Source organism: Zophobas morio, unplaced genomic scaffold, assembly GCF_036711695.1.
Source record: "Zophobas morio isolate AGI-343-1 ecotype UQ-CSIRO unplaced genomic scaffold, CSIRO_AGI_Zmor_V1 ptg000021l, whole genome shotgun sequence".
In the NCBI taxonomy this organism is placed as follows: domain Eukaryota; kingdom Metazoa; phylum Arthropoda; class Insecta; order Coleoptera; family Tenebrionidae; genus Zophobas; species Zophobas morio.
The window spans coordinates 28,586,965-28,605,183 of NW_026972126.1; the positions used below are offsets into that span (position 1 = coordinate 28,586,965).

An 18,219-nucleotide genomic window follows, 5' to 3' on the forward strand; every position below is an offset into this window, starting at 1 on the left:
TCTCGTTCGTCGTTTTTAATAAAAGCTCGTCTGTTCCCTGCGTGTCGTTGCCCGTTAGGCCGTCATCCTCCCATCGTTATCCATAAGAAATATTCGTCAAAAAGTTGTCGAAAGTTTAGCAGCCGCAGAGTCGAGCTCCGGAATTGAGTTTGCACAAGAGTCCGGAGTGGGCGCTGCGCAAGCGCGGGCTGCAGAATCCTGTATCCGGGGGCATCTCCCGGAGTTTACTCCGGGGTGTCAGTGCGCGTGGACTCTTCTCAAATATCGACATATTGGTGCTACTAATTTAAATAAAACTTACTATAAATAGGTCAAACATAACGATTGTATAATAAAAGAGCGACTATTATTAATAGAGAGGAAAAACTGAATTATTTATATAAATGAAGAAATAAATAAATATTTAAAAATAGAGTTAATAACAGAGATAAACGCTGTTGCGAGTCACGTTAAAGCGGCACGACTGTCGCGCTTTATTAAATAAAATTTATCACTTGGTTAATTGCTGCCGAGGGCACTGAGAGAATTTATTTGTCCGTTAACAAAGTACAATTGTGCATATTGAAGATTACGTAAGTTGATGTTTGTCCATTAGTCCGCTTCCATAGAGATTTTATTTTTTCTCGATTCTTTGCGAATTTGACGAAATCGCGGGGCCAAACTAGATTTCCGTAAATATTCTAAATCGAGATAGTGAGATGTGGTAGCTATGACGAGTACAGTAGGATTTTTCTATGTGTTTAGCCACAAAAAAATTTAAAAAAGGTAAGACCAGCACTTACAGCAATCACGTAAATGCGAATCCGCTTGTGCATCTTTCCCCGATCGTAATCTTGTTTTTCTCTTCTTCTCTTAATCCCTGCCATGAATGGGCCGCATACATAATTAATCGCAGTGAAACGCGATCAAATTTTATTTCGTTTATTTCGCAGAGGCGCCCTCCCTTCACACACTTGTTAGCAAATTGCGTTATTGAATACCCCATAAACGTAATTATAATTTAATACACTTTGAAATTGCTTGATGGAATTTCATCGGCAAATATCCCTAGATAAATCTGGTGGCAACACTCGATTTGATGGAAAATTGACACTAATTTCGCCGCCGAAACTTTCCATTGTTCGGTGTCAAGTTTCATATTTTTCCGATAATTAGTTCGAGTCGGCGTTCCGTTTGCGAAGAGTCGGTACCGCAGCACGCGAATTAATTGCGGAACACCTGCATAATGAAATTAAAATAAATGCTTCCGACGTTGCCTATTCAATTTTCTCGTGTTTTCATTAACTCTTTCATTTGGGGACGTTGGCTGCAGGAGCAGGGAGACTGTTTATGTTGTAGGGTGGATTGTTTGTTTAAATTATGGTTTTGTAGGAATTCGGCTGGGTTTTCCTATTACGTTCTTGATTGTTTCGCGTATTCTCTGCTTTGAAACATAAATTAAGACTCCAGAATTTTACAAAAGTTTTACTCAACTCAAAAATTATCTCGTCGTGCCCCAACCGACTTTTTACAACTCATTTAGAACAACCTGAGAAATTATTTCAGGTCAGGTCAGGTCAATAATTATTTCAGGTTATACCGGCCTTTGTGAGTAAAATAATAATTGACCAAAGTTATGTTATTATTATTTTTTAATTATTGAAGGTCTACTTATTTTTTAATAAATTTTCGCATTATTATTCGCTATCTAAGAATTCAAAATTTGTTTAAAATAAAAATCTTTTTATGGTGGAATTTGTAATACATAAAAATGCCTCTCAGAAAAAAAAATAGTTTTGATGTGTACTATGTACTTTATAAAATAAATAATTACTTTACGTTGATTTAATTGATTACACTTTAGACAGTTTAGATTTTTTTTTATAAAACAAGAAGAACAAAAGTAGTTACAATTTTTCAGATAAAACAATCTCAGTATGAAAATTAATCGAAATAGTAGAATTAATTATTGCTCACTCTAATGTGCGTAAGAAATCATTTATCTCTCGAGCTTGAATAAATATTCAAATGCGTGGCGAAGTTGGACGTTGCAAATAATTCTGAGAAAAATATTAACTCTAAAATCGAATTATGAGTGGCACAAAAAGTATTTCTCTTTTAAAAATGATATAAACAATTTGTTAATAAATATTTTGTTGCGAGGCGAAGCCGACGTTTGCAATAGATCCACCCCGAGGGTTATAAATTGTTAATAGTTTTGGTGAATGATGAATTTTATAGAAAGTGAGACAATTTTAGTATATCTCTTAATAAAAAGAACATGTTTAACATATAGCGTTGATGAAAAATATGACCTGAGGTCAATACGTAAAAAGAGATATAGTTAACATAACATCAGACGAAATTTCTTTACTTTGGAATTTATTTGTTAAGTAAAATATCGCGAAATAAATGTGTAAAATTCAGTACATGTATAAAACATAAAAAATATCACATGCGCTTTCGCGACGTTTTCTTATATCAAAAAAACAAGGCCAATTTGATGACTTTTTTAAATTACAGCAGTTATCTGTCTTAAAAAAAACAAATATGTCAACATCAAACCCATGTCAAATGTATTAAGAATATCACATCCCTGCAAAAAGTTTAAAATGTTTATCGAAAACTCGTAATTTTTTATGTGTTTGCATCGTCTCGGATCTCCTTGTAGCGCTCGACTTCGCCCCGCACTTACTTGCGACGCTCGGTTTCGCCTCGGATTTATTCGCGAACTTCTGAACTGTCACATTATCTCGATCTATGAAATATATGGCTTGTCCAATTTGAGAAGTGCAACTTTAGTGTGTAACACACTGCATAATGGAAATAATGTTAACCTGTTAACCTAAATGTCACTCAGAAAGATATCCTTTTAAAGTAATGAAAATAGAGGCTGGATTCTGTCGATGCGAGGCGAAGCCGAGCGTTGGAAATAGATCCCAGCCTCCTAATTTATTAACAGTCATCGTTCTGAGCCTGTCTTAAAAATTCCCGAATAAAGAAATTATTCATGGACGTACTTGCCGTCAACTTTGGCAATTTAAGCGAGCGAATGGCTAGTGCAAATAATCACTTCAAGTGAAACAACCCAAACTAGCCCCAAATAAAAGAGGTAGATTAATGGTTCATCAGCTAGAGCTGCGCAGCAATTTATAAAAAGAAATGACCTGTCTTTCGCTATCGAGCTGTTAAACTTTGCTTTTAAGGGAGAAGTTCCGGTTTGAAAAGCTTTTTAAAATACGGTGCATGAATAGGGTTTTGTGCTGGTGCAAGAAGAGCTCTAGAATATTTATAAGAGGGGACATGTGATGAGGGGTTAAGGGCTGGTTATTGCTGGGTGATTTGCTAATTTAATCTAGCAAAGAGCTTTCGCGTCGGGTCTTATTAACTTTCTAATTTATAATGCAGTTTGGAGTTTTTGTTTGTGAGTAGTTGGCTTTTTAAGCTTATCTCCTTCTGCGCTAGGCTTTTAAAAGTTGCAAAATAAGGTAATGGAATGCGGGGCGAACTTCCGTTTTTCTCCGCGCTGTTTTGTTATGGACCGTTCGAAATAAACTATACATTTTTTGAAAGAGGTGACGTCACTCGACGTGTAATTAGCAGTTTCGTGCGAGGTAGGACTTTCAATTGATTAAATTTCTGCTTGGAAAGCTCGCATATTTCAAATCAGAGCGCAGAATTCGGAGAAACACTCCTCGGCGCCGTTAAAAATTCATAAAACATTTTTATTAATGCTAGAAAGTGCAATTTCAATAACCCTTTCAGCCCCCACATGTTCCGAATTGATCATCGTTCGCCTCGAAATTCCGGCTATGGATTTCTAAAGCTCTTGCTTACAAAGGGAACAATCGTCCGAGCGCACAGTTACATTTTTGGCGTGACGTCACGCTGCACGCCATATTCCAAATTGTAACCCTGAACACGTCTTTCGCCCAACCCTCCAACTTGACTAATGGCTTCTATCCGTTTTTTCGGGCCAACACGGAGAGGTGACGTCCTGGGACACCAAACAAGATTGTCTCTCAGTGAAAGCCGCCAAGCAATTTGTAGGCAATAATTACGTTCGACACTAAATTAATGGCACTGCTATATAACCAATTTACTATAAAGTTGAGAGGATTTCGAGCAAATTAGTGCTCTGGAGCGACTCAGATTTCGCACGGATTAAACGAGTTTTCTGAGGTTGCTTATAATTACAACGTCTGAAATTTAACAGCGCCTTTTTTAATTTAACAACGTTCAAGTGTGACGAAGTGAGCACGACCGCGGCACTATCCGGAAACCTCGACTATTCTTATTATTATTCTAACAGTAAATGAAAAGTTTCCACTGCGATTTCGTCGACGACCGCCTGATGGCGATTTGACGTTTCCGGGCCCACCGGAAATTGGGTTTACTGGAGTTTTTAATTTGTGCGTCGTAATTGACGTTCCCATTTGCCCCCATCCGCGTTCCCGGATCGACGTCCAGCTTCCGGGGCAATTTCTGGGCGCCGACGATTTTTGAAAGGCTTTGTTTTCGTTAATTTGATGGAAGGGCGGAGGACGCTGGGCTGATAAGATGTGTGGATTTCTGTTATCCAATCTAACCCTGAGCGTCGGCACTTGTATAAACCGAGGGTTTCAATTGCGGCGTATTCAATTCGTCGGAAAATATCACCCGCACACAAATCCTCGGAAATGGAAGGATTCGGGGAAAAATCGCTCGTACGGAGAATGTGAGAATCTGTTTTTATGTCTAGGAGGAGATTTCGTGCTCCTGCTGCGAATTTTTGGTTTTCGTAAAATTCTGGAACAGTGTGTATGTAGACTTAGAACATGAATCCTTGTTTGTTTACTAAACATGGAAAATGAAGCTGTGGGTTCCCTATATACAAGATTGATTGTAATCTCCTTCTCTTAGCATGCAGTGAAAACATGTATAATTAATTTATTGACATAAATTTAGTGGTTTATGTGGTGAAAATGATGTGCAGCCGTCCGAAAAACCGCTTTTGCTCCTTATCTCGCCGTCTATTCAAATCGTAGAACAATCGGCCCGCTGCACAGCCACCTCTGCAGCAATCCCGTCTCAGACGCCTTTCCAAGTTCCAGATAGTTGCTCTTCAACTTCGCCAACTGTTATTATTTCGCATAGGTGGCTACATTGTCTGTCTAGCATAATAATTCCCCCAGAGTATGTAGAGCTCCATTTATTACGGAATAGTTAGCAACTGTAATAACATCGACCGTACAGAGGCAAAATTAAGTTAATTTCAGCCACAACGAAATTAACTTTTGCCGGCGGCCACATTCCCAATCCATTACGAGGTGCTTTGTTTTCTTTATACCGTTGCAAGGTTTGGGTCATGTACGGAGGGCCTCCGCACTTACCCGCCAGCATCGAAAAATAATCTTCTATTATTTTTCCAATATCCAGTTACTTACGAACTTCCGTCTGCGATGGAGTCCTGGGCGGAAGCTAAATCTCGCTTTTGTTGTTCCTTGTCAAGCTGATCTTTGCGCGCTGTTTGTTCGTTCTGTTTTTAATCTTTGAGCAAACTTTATGAGCTGTCCAATAAATCGTGCATTGATGCCAACTGTCGCCGGGATTTTTGCCCAGTTGTGATGAAGTTCAGAGGGCGAGGGGTTTAATAACGCCGGATAGACGTCTTAGTTTCGACGAGGGGTTATGACAGTCGGAGTTAATGCTGGAATAATCAAATCATTGTTCGAGTGAGGCATGAGTCGTATTAGTACTATCTCAAATCTAAAATAAAGATCTATATAGTGTGTAAATGAGCCGAGATTAAACAAAATGGATTTTTACATCTTTTTTCGTTGCGTCTGTGTATCGATTAACTCACAAGTTAAAATAAAATTTGTAAAATTTTATTTTCCAATTTGTCTAAAAATTTACTTAAGAACTCTTTGCTATTTTGGTTGAACACTAATCTTCCTCTAGAGATTACAGAAAATCGACTAAAATTTCTATGTTTATTGCCTCCACAATTTTGATGACGTCACCTCAAAAATTATCCATAATTACCGCGTGACTATTAATGTTTGTGATTTTTTTTTGTCTGGTTGGCAACCTATTTAAAATTTTATGATGACAAACCCGTTTGTTAAGCGTACTAGCACAGACGCCGATAACTCAGAATTGCCAACACAAACAACTGATTAAAAAAATGATTTTCTGGAAATCATCAGATGATAATTTTCCAATAAATTTAAATTTTATGGGGGAATGAAGGCAAACTCGAAGATCAGACGACGGAAATTTCGTGAATAAAAAATCTGATAGAAAGTGCAATCACGAGAGGTAGTCAGAGCCAAAATTAAAGCACATCCCATTCTAAAGAAAAAATATAAAATTAACTGAACAAAAAATTCTGTTTACTGGGGGTTAAGTGTCTCAGAAGGGCCACCGAGACGTTTTTTCTAAATCCACTATTATAAGACCATTAATCATAAAATCTTCAGAGACGTCGTAAAACAGTGTAGTCCTGACAGAAAAAGCGTATAATTCTTTATTTTTATGAAATGAACCTTATAGCGGAGTAGGGCTTGTAGAGATATATCTACAACTTCGAGATAACGTTAGCCTGAACACCCTTAAAATAATTTCAAACTTATAACTTCTCCAAAGCACGTATATGCGTTCCAAGTTTGAATTGCTTATCGCATAAAGTTCAGACATTAAACTTCTCGTCGTCTAATACTTATCATTTTTCCCAGTAATGAACTCGTTTTTTTCTCGTAGCGTTACCTGTTCAGAATTTCTATTTTTCCAAAGACAGATTCCCTATATGGTACTTCATCAACTAAGTATATTATATCGAGGAACTTTTAAGACACCTTGACAGCGTTAATTGACAAATTTCCTCGGAAAAATTTGCCACATTTTCGTTAGTTTTTAATGAAATCACCTAAGTTCCTCGCCAAGCGTTCCATTTCAACACTTATTGTCATTTCGACCGAACTTCTCCGTTAAAAGCAAAGTTTAACAGCTCGATACCGAAAGACGGCCACTTCTTATAAATTACTCCTCGAAGCACCGTTCCCGTTGATGAACCATTAATCTACCTCTTTATTTTCGACTATTTTGCTTTATTTTCCTCGAAGCAATTAAGACTCCCTCAGACTCGGCCAATTCGCGCTAGTTTATTTTTATTTGCGTGGGTGGTATTTGACGGCCATTTTATGAGATGGTATATGTGGCGGCGATACGAAATGGAGTCTATTTCGCGCTTTAGTTGGCTCGCAAAGTGATGAATGTATATTGCCGTTATAAAAAAGCGGGAAACAAGACTGCTAGAAATAATAATAGTGGGGTCGTGATGGAAGAGCGCGAAATTTGAATTCGGGGCGTAAAATTATAGAAATTGGCCGTAAAGCCTGCAGACTACTTAAGGGGGATTATTAACGGTTTGAGGGAGGAAATGGCTGGTGCATAAATTGGGGAAGGATGTAATGCTGTTTAGGGGGAGATCTAGCTAAAACGGCCTGATTTAGACGCTTTCACGCCGTATCAAGTGCTTCCAATTTACTTAGCTGTATTAAAACGTCATCTCGAGGAGCGCCTTAATCGGTTCGGCAATTTTTGGCAAAACCTCAACAATCATCGATGCTGAAAAAAAAACCCTCGGTATATATATATATATATATATATATATAACAACGTTACACTGTTAAGCAGCTTACCAGATTTAACCCGCTGTTTTAAAAACTTGTAAATTTTTTATTAATTCCGCCGTATTTCCTCTCTTTCGAACCCAATTTCGCCTCGTCGCTTCAACTTTTCCTCATAATTCATTACCGTCGAGCGGCATTAGCGCATTTGAACTAAATCTAATCTTGTCGTTTTGCTCCTTTTTGCCGCACACGAGCTGGGAGGAGTCGCTGCAAAAACGCCACTTGTAACTTTTAATATGGAGCAAAAAGAAAATCCCCGGACTTGTTTTAAACCCACTTCGGACACATTATTCTCATTACGGTCCGGCGAGGGACGCACTCTTGACGGTTAACGGGCTTTGTTATGCAAACGTCACCAACAAAACTATAAATAGTCAAAAGCCGTTCAAGAGTTCCATCGCCTGTAAAGTTTGCATCCAGATTGCACTATAAGGGAACTTTACGTCGCTCTCAAAAGGATTTGCCTAGCGTATATCTGAGTTTGATCGTAATAAATCGAGAGTTATGACAGGCCGTTGCGTTGTGGGAAGTGCAGCGAAATAATGGATGACGGGTGATGAGCGAACACGACATGGCGCAGTCGGTGGGATAAAAATTTAACCGTCGTCTTAGTTCTGTGTAGACGAAACGTTTTTAGCTGTTTATCGTGGCGTGGCGCAGGATGCGGTCAGAGCCGAATTCAATCAAACATCGAACTTCGTTCCTTCGCCGTAAAGACCAACTCCCATCACAATAAACATCGCCTCTTTGAGAAATCGCCCCTATCTATCATCCCTTCCGCTTCTTCCCACGAAATCGCTCCCCTAAAAAATACATATCCTCGCCGCTATTGAGGTTCTCGTTTGAGGCGTGAAATCGCCGCCAACCTGTAAACACCGCCGCCTCTCCCTGAAAGACATTCCAAGGAAGGATAAAACAGCTAAAACGGCATTCTCACACACGCCCCGCAAGATTGCCTTTAAAGTATTTATAAATTTTTCCGGGGCGCTCGGAAAACGGCTTTAGGTAATGTTGTGAAAATTTTATCGGGGTTAATTAAGCATGACGAGCGACCCATTTTTGCGCTGTGCGGCTATTTTTGCGGTTTTCGGTTGTTTTGGAGGAAAGTGGAGACTTATCTATTGCTTGTTCTATTTTTAGCTGGCGGTCGCAACGCGAACGCACCACACAAAAGCCCAAAGTTACAACATCGATTTTTAAAAGCGCGCTTTTAGTTTTGTAATAGGTTTATCCCAGATTAGCCCTGCCACTTTTTGCTTTTAATTTATTGTTGCTTTTTTTGTTAAATTAGAGCACGTTTGCTGCTTTTTGGTTTCATTTCGAAACCTGTATCCTACCGATTGCGCCATAAAGTATGTTTTTATTTTCAAATTGAACTTTAAACACTGGCGGTTTACGACTTTTTCATTTTGTTGTTTTGTACACAGAAGCGAATTACAAACGTTCTAATATGGCGTTATCGCCAAACGCAGGCTTATAAATTTAATTTGCAAATGTTTGATGCTTGACTCTTTTATGTTTTGGTACCGTTTTATCGAATCTCGTTTGCTCGCGATTCTGTTTTTGCTTACACAAAGTTACAAAGTTCGCACGTATGACTCGACACTTTAACAAATTTATAATATTTTATTATCTAGGGGCCAAATTCGAACACTGAATATTTAGAACCCAGTATCTCTTCTTTATCGCAAGGACAAACATAAAATGCTGAAATGTTTCTTTTTCCTTTTTAAGTACCTAATTCATTTCTCTAAAGTGCTCGTAAATGTCGAACGTTATCTGTAATAATTGCAAAAGGATGATATACCTAGTTGTTGATAATGACGTTTTAAAAATAAAATTATTGCACCAATCTTCATAAATTTAAAAAATATTTTTTACATCCCACCGACTGCGCCACTTCCGAAAATCTCCGTCGCTCTGAAAAGAATACCAGATTTATTGTTTCTGTAAATGATAAAAATTGAAGTGTGAGGAGAATTTAATTTGTGGTTGAGCCCCGTCCGTCCATTTGCATTTTGATGAATATTTTTATTAAGTTGTAAAAAATAAAGCGTGCTGAGCAGACCCGGCTTCTATTTTTAGAAAAAATCCTCCAATCGAAATGTAAAGCCAAAGTTGCGATCGTATCGCCGCAGCGGAAATTATTTTTGAAACATTTTGATAAACTGCATCCAAATATCCGGAGCAGCGTAGGGGAAAACCGAAAATTAAATATTCTTCTGCTAATAAACGCCCGATATCGACCCGAAGCACTGAACACATGCAACGGTAAATAACTCTCAAAATCTCAATAAATCTGGCTAATGCAGCTGTCGATTGCACAAAAACAAAAATTCCCAAATTAATTTAGTAACTTTGTGCGGTTGGCAACAGCTCACGCCACGTCGCATTAATTTTAACGCGATTACCACGCTCGTGATGAATCCCCAAATCCGCATCCGACGCTCATGAGCGCGATATTATTGTAATTGAAAATCGAGGTGTATGCAACCAACCCACCTGTTCTTGAAAATGGAGGCCGCTTTAAACTCCTCCATAATTAAAACCGGCTCGAACCAATCGAAAATGCAAATTTATTCGAGCCGCCTCGATTAAAATTCAAACAATATGAATTCAGGTGCAAGAAGAAAAATACGAAAATTATGCCCGAACACGAACGCCAGCTTTGAGCAAATTGCTTTTTTAGCGTGAATTTATTCTTTGTTTATTTATTTTGCCGCGGTGGCGCTGTGTTCGGTTGTTTTGCGGTTGGCAGCACTGTCGCTAGCAGCGGATTTATCAGCCGTATTTATGGAGATGAAAATTAGGCGAAATTAATTACAGTCGGTTAATTATGCATGCCGCAAGCTAGTTTTGCGTTCTGTTGCGGCGAAAAAGCGCCAAATTTGATTAGGGTTTTTCGTTTCGGTTGTTTTGACGCGGAATCAAGCGAAAACACTACATCGTGCCGGCTTCTTTCGGAGGAATGAAATGTGATTATCTTTAGGTGATGGGTTTTTCACTCGGAAAATATTTTCTTAAGAGGGGTGAAATGAGATACGGGCGATTGTGTTCTAATGGAATTAGAATGGGAATAAAGTTTGGGTTTTTACAGCCGCAACACTTCCGTGATACGCACGCCCCTGGAGGGACAGCATGGAACACACTGGTGAGTTCTAAACTTAACCTAAATACAATTCCAGTTTTACAATCCAATATTTTTTCGACTTTGAATGTTTGTCGTAGTTTTAACTTTCGTGCTTTGATATTAGAGGATTTTGTTTTTCAGGTTATCTTGGAAATTCTCGTGTGGTACTCAACCATTACGATGTCTCCACTCAGGTGAGTGCTCAGTTTTATCAGCCTCTTTATGTTAAAAGTTTTACGGGAATTAAGCGGCCGTCACGTTTTTATTTGAAGTCTGATGCTATCTTGCCTTTAATTGAAAATTGAAACCTGAGCTTAGGTTTTCATTTAAATTTCGTTCCTGGGAGGATCAAGAGGGCTGTTTGATTAATATTTAGCTTCTGGACGGTGTATAGAACGACATTCTAAAATTTATTACTAACATTAGCGTCTGGGGCGATTTCCATCAAAAGACAGTTCACTGACGTAAAATATTAACGTCTTTAAACCGTCGTTTTTAATTTAAATAAATGCTCAAACATTTTGTGGGGGCTGCCTTTGGAAATTTTCATACAAGAGCGATGTTCTTACTTCCTGAACGTTTTTCAGAGGGAATTGAGATGTTCTAGCCATTGCATAAAAATGGTGGAGGCGCCGGAATAATAAATAAATTTAAAATAAGTATTTAAGTATTCTGATAATCGACTAAGCATACATTTTTGCTAAATAAAAAAAAAACACAAAATCTGTTGTTGATTTTGTGTTTTTTTTTATTGCGGTAAAAAATGGCCCCGACTCGTGATCTTGAGAAAATTTGAATAAGGGGTCACCCGTTTTCGGACATTGGCCGGGATAACGAACAATAACTATTTCGATACTTCTTTTAGAAACTTTTGCATGAAAAAATATATTTACGAAGAAATCGTCAACTTCTTTAAATATCTTGATATCTGAATAAAATAACAGACCGACCATAAATTTAAAACAAGCTAAAGTACTCCTACTCGGTAATAATAAAACAACTGTATAAATTAATAATTCACTTAGCCTGAAATTGTAACGTGTTTGAAACGTAAAAATTTTAAGGCAAAAAATTGTGAATAATGTTTTCATAATGATGTGAATACAACAATTTTACTGAAAAAGAAAGTTGACCTGGGGTCATAACGTCGGTGTTCAAAAAAGACTGCCACTCACTTTCGTTGATTAAATATTTTCTATGTAAATGAGCAACAATGATTAGAAGGAATGAAAAAAATTATTTGTAGAAATTATAGCGATAACGTTAATTGTTGTTTTCATTCCTAGGATTTTAATAGGACCATTTATATTATAATTTGTAATTTATTTGTTAAATTATGTGTATTTATTACGAACATTGCTTTGCAAGCATGGTTTACAGATTCACAAGTAATTACTTTTATCATAATATAATAAGGTAACCTACATTCATTGTAGATAACGTTTCTACGATAAGAGTGTAATTGAAGAAATTATTCTCCCCTAATTTACTACGTATAATATTTAAATTCCATTATTGTGGCAACAATAAATGACTTTTTTAATTTTAATTAGTCCACGTATTTAAGGTACGTCAATTTTATCAAATCTCCCGCCTGTTCTCCCACCATAACCGTCGGCGCATTCGGGTGTCCAGCCAAAGCCAATGGGAAAACGCTGGCGTCAGCGATTCTCAAATTCTTAAAACCAAAAACCCTCAATTCAGAGTCGACGACCGCTCCCTTTTTCGGATCAGTTCCCATGGGACAAGTCCCCAAAGGATGGTACAAATTTATAGTCAGCTGTCTTAAAGCGCAGTACCAATAATCCCTGGAAAGGTACTCGTAACGTTTGCATGCCCTTAGTGGACCCCCCTGCAACGTGGCATTGATCGCCTTCAAAGCTTTAGTTTCCAATAATCTCAAAATCAGTTGAATCCCCTCATAAAGCGTATTTATATCCCTATTTTCAGGATCCGAGATAAAATTAGAATCAATCAAAGGGTACTCGTACGGATTTTTCGATTTTAGTCTTATAGTACCCACGGACTGAGCGTGTAAATCGATAACCCACACATTGAAAGTTCGTGGAATGTTCACGTATTTCCACAAATCTTCGAAAGTTTGGTCGGTCAGATAAAACATTCGTTGTGCCAGAGCGCTGGTACCGTTGGCCGTGATTACCTGCAGTTCTATATCTGGGATTCCGGTACCTTTCGTGTAACTGGATTCGTAGAACCCTATTCCTTGGTCGTTACTTGGAATCGCGTAGGGTCCCACTCCATTCAAGTACTCTTTAACGTACTCCTTCAACGGTCGAATCGGTTCCGTGTAATTGGTACTAATCGAGATTCCGTAAAACACTGAGTTGTCTCTAAGAGTACTCCCGACTTCTAAGTCAGCAACTACGTCGATCTTTAGATCTTCTAGGTGTTTTCTGGGACCAACACCCGACAGTAAGAGAATCTGTGGAGTACCGAAAACCCCAGCTGCAAGAATCACTTCTTTTGTGGCTTGAACCACGTAATTGTTTCCCTTATGGGAGAACTCAACACCCCTAACCACCCCATTTTTAATTCGTAGTTTCGTTACGTAGCTGTAGGTCAAAAGTTTCAAATTTTTGCGTCGTCGTACTGGGTGGATGAAGGCTTTACCACCGTCCAATCTGCGCCCATGGATGGTATTTAGTTGGACGGGTGACGCTCCTATTTTATTCGCATTGTAATCAACTATATCGTAACCTAATTCTTTATTAGCTTCCAAGTAGGCGTTCAGTTGTGGGCTTCTGGGTTCGTGGTACTCTACATTCAGGTAGCCACCAGTAGCGTGGTACTGTGGTTCATACGGCGCTTGCTTGTCGTTGTGTACGAAGTTCTCCGATTTTTTGAAATAGTAGAGTACCGAGTCGTACCCCCATCGTTTACTATTTGCAAATTTTTCCCATTTCTGGAAGTCGGATTTGTGGCCTCTGGAATAAGCCAAACCGTTGATTAGAGTGGAACCTCCGACGCCTTTGCCTCTCGGGTAGGGACATATGTGATTTTGGAGCCCTGGATATTAAACAATGTCTAGTAGTACTACTAGTGTAATTGTTAGACTTTGTGACTAACCTAAACAACATGTCGTTTGTGGTGTACTGTTAAATCCCCAGTTGTAGCGAGTGAATTCGATAGGTCCATACAAATTAGGTACGTCAGTCGCGTCATCGCCATAACCCCCAGCTTCCAGGACTAGTACGTTCCAGTTCTTGATTTCAGTTAGACGATTGGCGACAACGGTACCACCAGCACCAGCACCGACGACGATAAAATCGTAGGAGCCAAAATCTTGAAAATAAAAATTCAGTTAGGTAGAAATAAAGTCGCACCTTGGTACATTGACGTTTCTTGGGAGAGTAGTACTCGTAGGCGCCTTTCGGTAGTTGATACGTGTATGCTTCTTCGGTAACATTTGAAATTAGTTCTGCGTAGTAGTTGATTTCAGCCTGTTCTTGGGCTTTGCCCAAAAATACGAAGAATAATGGAAAGAACCTGTTGAACATCGTGATGATCTCTAGTACGGATCGTACCACAAGAGTTCTTTATATAAACTGCTACGTAGCGAAAATTGTTGTAAAAAATATGAAAAACGTATTCTGGAATCTGTTTTTTTACAATAATGCGCTGTGAATGCACAACAAATTTTTGAGGCGAGTTTACGTCAAAAATACCTTTGATAAAAATGATTTAGTAAAATTGTGGTTTTCCCTCAAAAGAAAATATTTAGTGACGTTAGAAAAATATTTAAAGTTAGCGTGTCTAATAATAGTAATATAGTGCGTATATGCAAAATTTGTGACATTTTTAACAGTACTTAACAAACAAGTACTTCTCGCCACAGCGCTAATAAGAATACGAACAGTAAATGGAGTCTACGAATATCTACGAATCTTTATTGACCTCTTGTCGAGAGAACATATTCGAGCCGATATAACTGGACTTGGAGGGAAAATACCGAACAAATCAATTCCAGAATTACAGTCAAGTGCGCTCCACGATTTTCAAGTGATTTTACACCCACAACAGAACTGTTGGTATTACCAAAAATAACGCAATCTGTACCTGAAGAAGACATCGAAACAGATCTTCAGGTGTGGCAGATCACATCATCGCGGAAAATTTAGTGAACTAGAAATAACGGAAGAAGATTTTTTAATATTTTACGAATACGTATACATGTAACAAAAATTGTATAAAAGAATGGAAATCGCATTCTGCAATCTGAATTTTTTTACAACAATGCGCTGTCAATGTAAAAAACTGTTTTGAATCTAATTTGAATCAAATGCATATTTTGTAAAGACATTCTTGTGATAAAAATACAATTCGTTGAAATTCCGGAAAAATAAATAACTAAGTTTTTTGGAAATCCGGAATAAGCTAACGTTTTATTTTAAAACCGCATAACTTAGACGAATCCGAGTAAAATAATTTCTTTCCTGAACCCACCCTGTACTTAAAGCGCACAAAAACCCGCCAACCCTGTCGCCAATTCCCAAATTTCTGCTCTTCTCCTCACAAACAACAAAAAAATCGTCCGGAACCTTCCCCTAAAGAACCGGTTTTAGAGCCCCGAGTCCCACTTTAGCGTCTCGCTAAAACGCCCAAGATTTAAAAAAATAAATAAAACCTTTTATCCTCCTTCCGCTACCTTTTCCCTTTTTTCTCTTAACCCAATTATCTCCATATCCGGCCCGAATCCCGTCCAATTTTTACGCACACCACCTGCTATCTTTCACCGCCGCAAATGTCCTTTATGACCTTCCCTCGCCCAATCCTTGCACTACGGCAAAAACCGCAACGCATGCCATACTCCGAACCAAAACTATAAATTATTTGAGGGCTTGTCTTGAGGATGCGCGTAATTCCCTTCGTTTTACGGCCGACGCGAAACATGTTTTGTATGTTGAATGTCAGAGAGATAAATTATTTCATTTCGTCTCTTTGACGCAGACACTATTTTATATAGGCGACGGCAACTGCGGGACTGCGGGCAATTTCGCCCGGAATTTTTCACGGAACGGACGGACGCTCGGAGCAGGTGGTAACGTCTAACCCGGTTTCGTTCCAGAGCCAAGCAGTCGTGGGTAAACACCTCCGCGGTTGAAAGTTCGTTACGTAAGCGGCGTGTTTATATTTGCCTGTCGCCACGTTTCCCCCAAGTCTGGCAAACTTTTCCCGTTTCCTCAAGCTCTGCCCTAATCTGACGTGACATAAACCACCGTCAGCGATCCCTCTTTCAATTTGCAACTTTTCCGGGCAAGACGCGACTTTCGGACATTATCGTTTGGAAGTTCGGCCCGTGCGAACTTCATGCACTTATCTGGGTCCATCAGTTCGGAACGGCGTTGAGTCGCGATTTCCGATTAACGCAATAATTCGTACAGAACTCGCGGTGCTCCGATTCGCGTAAAAGAAGCCATAAATTTCCTCGATAGCCGGGAGAATAATGGGCTGCGTTTAATCGAAATGCAAAAATTGGAAACGCGGCTTTATGTTCGTCGTAAAAGTTTATTCGGCGTTTTATAAATACAATAAAGCCGCTAAGCTGTAAAGCAGGCGAGTTAAAAGTCGACGTCTAAATCAAGCAAAAGGACCTGCGAGAAACGCGCTGGAGGAAATCTTGTTTGTGTCGATAGTGTGCAGATAATATTTACTTACTCCTGGGGGAGTCCCGGGGGGCGCGTTCCTGGCGAGCGAACGTTTCGCGAATCCGTTTACACGAATTCGCATTAATCGGCTAATTTCTTTGATGGCATGAATATTTCAGGTTTTTAATTCGGGGTTCGTAAACAGGGATATCTGTTTTTGACTAAATTAACAATTAATAATGAAGTTTGGGAGAAGAGGGCTTGATGAAAGCGATTTGAAATGGAAATTCGGCGTTAGCGAGAAATGGATACTTAAAACCGCATTCGTTTAAATTACGTTAAATATAAACGTCGGTTTTGGGGCTTTATGACCGGAGGAGGAGCTGGTTCGTGCTAGAAAATTTCATTGTTAGGTGACGAGGATTCCACAAAACGTAATCTGTGATTGATTGATGGTGGTTAAGTGCAGGTTTGTGCATTGTCGGAATAATAAAGTATAACGCGAAAATTATGCCAATACACATTTTTTACAAAGTTTCCCCAACAAGCATTAAAAAATAATTGGCCATCAAAGGACAAGTTTCAAAGTTTTTATACCTTGTCTTCCAACACACAAGATACTAAAGGTAAATAGGCATAAAAAGTTTCACTGAAGATAATAATTTACGTAAGTTTTCAGCTTGAGGCATTTTTTTCGCATGAAGGGTGTTTCAAGCAGTGGCAACTCCAAGTTTATTCTACTAGAATCACGTATAAACGGGTGCATTTAAGATACTAGTGGTAGTGATGAAACTATCGATGCTTTAAAGTATATTCGGTTGCACGACCCATCGAAGTAGCCCCGACAAAATAGCCCTGTATGGAATTTTTGTAGATAAAACAGAAATTATTATCAATTTTTGTTTTAGAAAATACAACTTTTTAAAGATGTACTGATCCAGTTTCTGGCCAACTGACTGACTGATATACGGCCTTAGTGACTCAGTGACTTACCGCCTAAGTGATTTAGTGACTAACTGGCTAACTGGCTCACTTAATCACTAAGTGAGTAACCCAGTGACTTAGCGACTTGCTAACTTAGTGACGTAGCGGCTGAACGACTTAGTGACTGACTGACTGACCCACTTAGTGACTTAATGATTTAGTGATTGATGACTAGTGACTTAGCGACGTAGTGACTGATTGACTGTAATAAATTTGCAGTAACATTTAGACTGAAAAATATAAACACGCATAAGTACACCATAAACTTATTACTTATTTCACCTTAAAGAATAGAGTCAACTTCAAGTACAAACAGTTTTAAATTCGATATTGTCGCAATTAAACCCTTTTATCTTTTACCTGGAAACAGCTTTACATATAATGTGGTTTTGAGGACAAGGTCTTTAGAATTGCATATTCATGTAACTACTTATTACTTAGGATAAAATTAGCTTTAAATGATAGGTACGTTAAAAAACTTACGTTTGTGAAGTATTTGCATTTCACTACTAAACAGATCTATAAAAACTTATTTCGAAAAGGTGTTTGAGTCATTTTTGACGTAAAACTCGTGCCAATGAACGATATGCAAAATTTATGCACCAGCTATGTACTTGTTTCACACAAATGTGTTGTAATTAAAATATTCTTGGAATTTCTAAGCTATTTGTATGGTTTTCAGCTTGTTGTTTATAAACAGCAATAGAATCTCGAAAACTTGTTCTAACTCAAGTTGGAAACGAAATATGGTTTTTAAATGACTAGATAAATAAAGTTTGTGGAAAATTTCAAGTCTCAACACCAGTACATTATGTTAAACATGTTGAAAACAAGATAAATTAAC

General features: G+C 38.4%; 2 protein-coding genes across 7 annotated transcripts in view; one reads left to right on the forward strand and one right to left on the reverse strand.

Annotated features, from left to right (window-relative positions):
- Positions 1-252: 252 nt before the first annotated feature.
- LOC135132287 (uncharacterized protein) overlaps positions 253-18,219 on the forward strand; it is a 56,256-nt gene continuing 38,289 nt past the window's right edge. For 4 of the 5 annotated variants that reach the window (XM_064060322.1, XM_064060325.1, XM_064060323.1 and 1 more), the window contains exons 1-3: positions 253-765; positions 10,753-10,806; positions 10,927-10,979. In XM_064060322.1, coding sequence (XP_063916392.1) covers positions 10,794-10,806; positions 10,927-10,979 — 66 coding nt within the window. In that variant the 5' untranslated portion in view covers positions 253-765; positions 10,753-10,793. The remainder of the gene's footprint in view (positions 766-10,752; positions 10,807-10,926; positions 10,980-18,219) is intronic. The other variant, XM_064060321.1, reaches the window with a different exon arrangement.
- LOC135133001 (glucose dehydrogenase [FAD, quinone]-like) lies at positions 12,171-18,064 on the reverse strand. 2 transcript variants are annotated; one of them, XM_064061219.1, is made up of 4 exons: positions 17,859-18,064; positions 14,138-14,354; positions 13,873-14,088; positions 12,171-13,812 (listed from the first exon to the last, which is right to left on the reverse strand). In XM_064061219.1, the coding sequence occupies exons 2-4, from the start codon at positions 14,301-14,303 to the stop codon at positions 12,335-12,337; spliced, it is 1,860 nt and encodes a 619-aa protein (XP_063917289.1). In that variant the 5' UTR covers positions 14,304-14,354; positions 17,859-18,064; the 3' UTR covers positions 12,171-12,334. The 2 variants fall into 2 exon arrangements, with proteins under 2 accessions (XP_063917289.1, XP_063917290.1); XM_064061220.1 differs by lacking the exon at positions 14,138-14,354 and having other exon boundaries at positions 12,172-13,812.

Bases quoted from the DNA above. Each gene is read 5' to 3' on its own strand.
- LOC135133001 (XM_064061219.1), bottom strand. From the start codon at position 14,303: ATGTTCAACAGGTTCTTTCCATTATTCTTCGTATTTTTGGGCAAAGCC. The intron at 14,089-14,137 runs GTACCAAGGTGC...TTTATTTTCAAG, and splicing joins CTCTCCCAAGAAACGTCAAT to ATTTTGGCTCCTACGATTTT. The intron at 13,813-13,872 runs GTTAGTCACAAA...TTTAATATCCAG, and splicing joins ACAAACGACATGTTGTTTAG to GGCTCCAAAATCACATATGT.